Below are 2,475 nucleotides of genomic sequence, written 5' to 3' on the forward strand. Positions count from 1 at the left end.
TCTCCCTTCACCCACTTTTCTGTTGTCTGTCCTCCAGGGAGGGGGTTTTATGTAGATCATTGTGATCGGTTTCCCCTTTCTCCCCCCACCTTCCCCTTCCCCTCCTGATATAACTACTCTCATTATTGGTCCTGAGAGGTTTATCTGTCCCAGATTCCCTGTGTTTCCAGCTCTGATCTGTACCAGTGTACATGGGGTGGGGTGGGGGTGAGCAGCGTCAAAGATCTAGAGAAAAGTTGTATATTTCATCAGTGTTATACTGCACCCTGACTGGCTTGTCACTTCCTTGTGACCCCTCTGTAAGGGGAGATCCAATTGTCTGCAGATGGGTTTGGATCTCCACTCCCCACCATTCACATTGATAAGCTTTTTTGTTCTGGGTCTTTGATGCCTGATACCTGACCCCATTGACACCTCATGATCACACAGGTTGGTGTGCTTCTTCCATGGGGACTTTGTTGCTTCTCAGCTAGATGGCCGCTTCTTTATCTTCAGGCCTTTAAGACCCCAGATGCTGTATCTTTTGATAGCCGGGCAACATCAGCTGGCTTCACCACATTTCCTATGTACCCATTTTGTCTTCAGCTATTGTGCTGGGAAGGTCAGCATCACAGAATGCCAGGTTATTAGAACAAAGTGTTCTTGCGTTGAGGGAGTACTTGAGTAGAGGCCCAATGTCTGTATGTTACCTTGATACCAAACATATAAACATATGTACACAGATCTATTTCCCTATCGTTATATATATTTACATTGTACAGGCCTGTATTTAGACCTCTATAAATGCCCTTTGCCTCCTAGATCTTTCCTCTTTTCCTCTTGTCCCACTATCATGTTCAGCCTTCAATTGGGTTTCAGTAATTCCTCTTGGTTACATTACCCTTGATCAAGCCAAGTTCATGAAGATATTTAAAGAAAGTTCCCCCCCTCTCCCTACTTAAAAAAATTTACAATTCACTCCTAAAGTGTACACTGAAATCAGAACTATTTTTATTTGAAGAGCTAAGGTATGTATGCCTGCCGATAGCGTTAAGTCATGACATAATAGAAACAGCTCTTTCAAGATCCTGACTGCATTTACTCCACAAGAACTCTAAAGTTACCTTTAACTCAATTTCTATTTCAATACCACACATTTCAAGTGAAGAAAGTGATTCATCCCTTCATCTACTTAAATATCTTGAGACTGACTCAAAGGTAGCCAAGGCCAAGGGCTTAACATACGATTTTGAATAAAGCACAGCACGTGTATCTATTGCCTCAGTTTCTTTTTTGCTCTGGTAACCGTACATTACAAGAAACTAAAGCAACAAAAGGACGCAAGAAGCAATGAAAACATCAAAGGACAGGCGGCAGTGAATATTAATTGAGTTAACATACCATTTTCCTCATGTATCTGTACAATGGCATTATATGACTGTTGAGCTCTTGCTAGATTATACTGATTCTGAAAGAGAGTTATATATTTTAAATTAAAACAGTATACTCAAATGAAAAATCATTATAAAATGTATTTACAGTGTCATTGTGCTTAGGAGAATAAGAACATTCAATTTTGAAACGTGTTTTACTTAAAGCCATTATTATTAAATTCCATTACCTCTACCACTTATTTACATTTGTTTAACTACTCCCTAATGAAAACCCCATAAACTTCAAAGTTCATTTACATCGGTCTTCACAACTCTAGATAAGTACAAAGCTTATAGTTCTACAGTTCTTGTGGCCATCTCCCCTCCAAGGAATAAAGTTCAACGAAGCTGATTAAACTCAAGTGTCTCTCACACATCTCCCACCAGAAAACAAGTGCTACGAATAATGCCTTTAGATAAGAATATGCTGAATTTGGAGACTGACATCTGAGTGACATTTAGAGTCAGTAATCTAAAGACTGGCCGTAATTGGCAAGAAACCATTACTGTCTTACTAAAGGACCCCTCTCTTAGTAAACATATGGTGCCCCTCCCTTTTTAAAAATTATTTTATTGGGGGCTCATACAACTCTTATAACAGTCCATTCATCCATCCATTGTGTCAAGCACATTTGTACATTTGTTGCCATTATCCTCTAAAAATTTTCTTTCTACTTGAGACCTTGGTATCAGCTCATTTTTCCCCCTCCCTCTCCCATCCTCCCTCCTTCATGAACCCTTGATAATTTAAAAATTATTATTTTTTCATGTCTTACACTGACCGATGTCTCCCTTCACCCACTTTTCTGTTGTTCATGCCCCAAGGAGGTGGTTATATGTAGATCACTGTGATCAGTTCCCCCCTTCTCCCCCACCTTTCCCTCCAGGTATGGCTACTCTCATTATTGGTCCTGAGGGGTTTATCTGTCCTGGATTCCCTGTGTTTCTAGCTCTTATCTGTAGTACTGTACATCCCCTCTGGTCTACCCGGATTTGTAAGGTAGAATTGGCATCATGATAGTGGGGGTGGAGGAGGAAGCATTAAAGAACTAGAAGAAAGTTG

General features: G+C 40.3%; 1 protein-coding gene across 1 annotated transcript in view; it reads right to left on the reverse strand.

The window, feature by feature from the left end:
- UBE2Q2 (ubiquitin conjugating enzyme E2 Q2) overlaps nt 1-2,475 on the reverse strand; it is a 75,168-nt gene that overhangs the window by 2,035 nt on the left and 70,658 nt on the right. The window contains exon 12 of the mRNA XM_004699778.4: nt 1,381-1,447. Coding sequence (XP_004699835.2) covers nt 1,381-1,447 — 67 coding nt within the window. The remainder of the gene's footprint in view (nt 1-1,380; nt 1,448-2,475) is intronic.

The sequence above is a fragment of the Echinops telfairi genome, unplaced genomic scaffold, assembly GCF_000313985.2.
Source record: "Echinops telfairi isolate 266 unplaced genomic scaffold, ASM31398v2 ScPeMD7_7475;HRSCAF=8513, whole genome shotgun sequence".
In the NCBI taxonomy this organism is placed as follows: domain Eukaryota; kingdom Metazoa; phylum Chordata; class Mammalia; order Afrosoricida; family Tenrecidae; genus Echinops; species Echinops telfairi.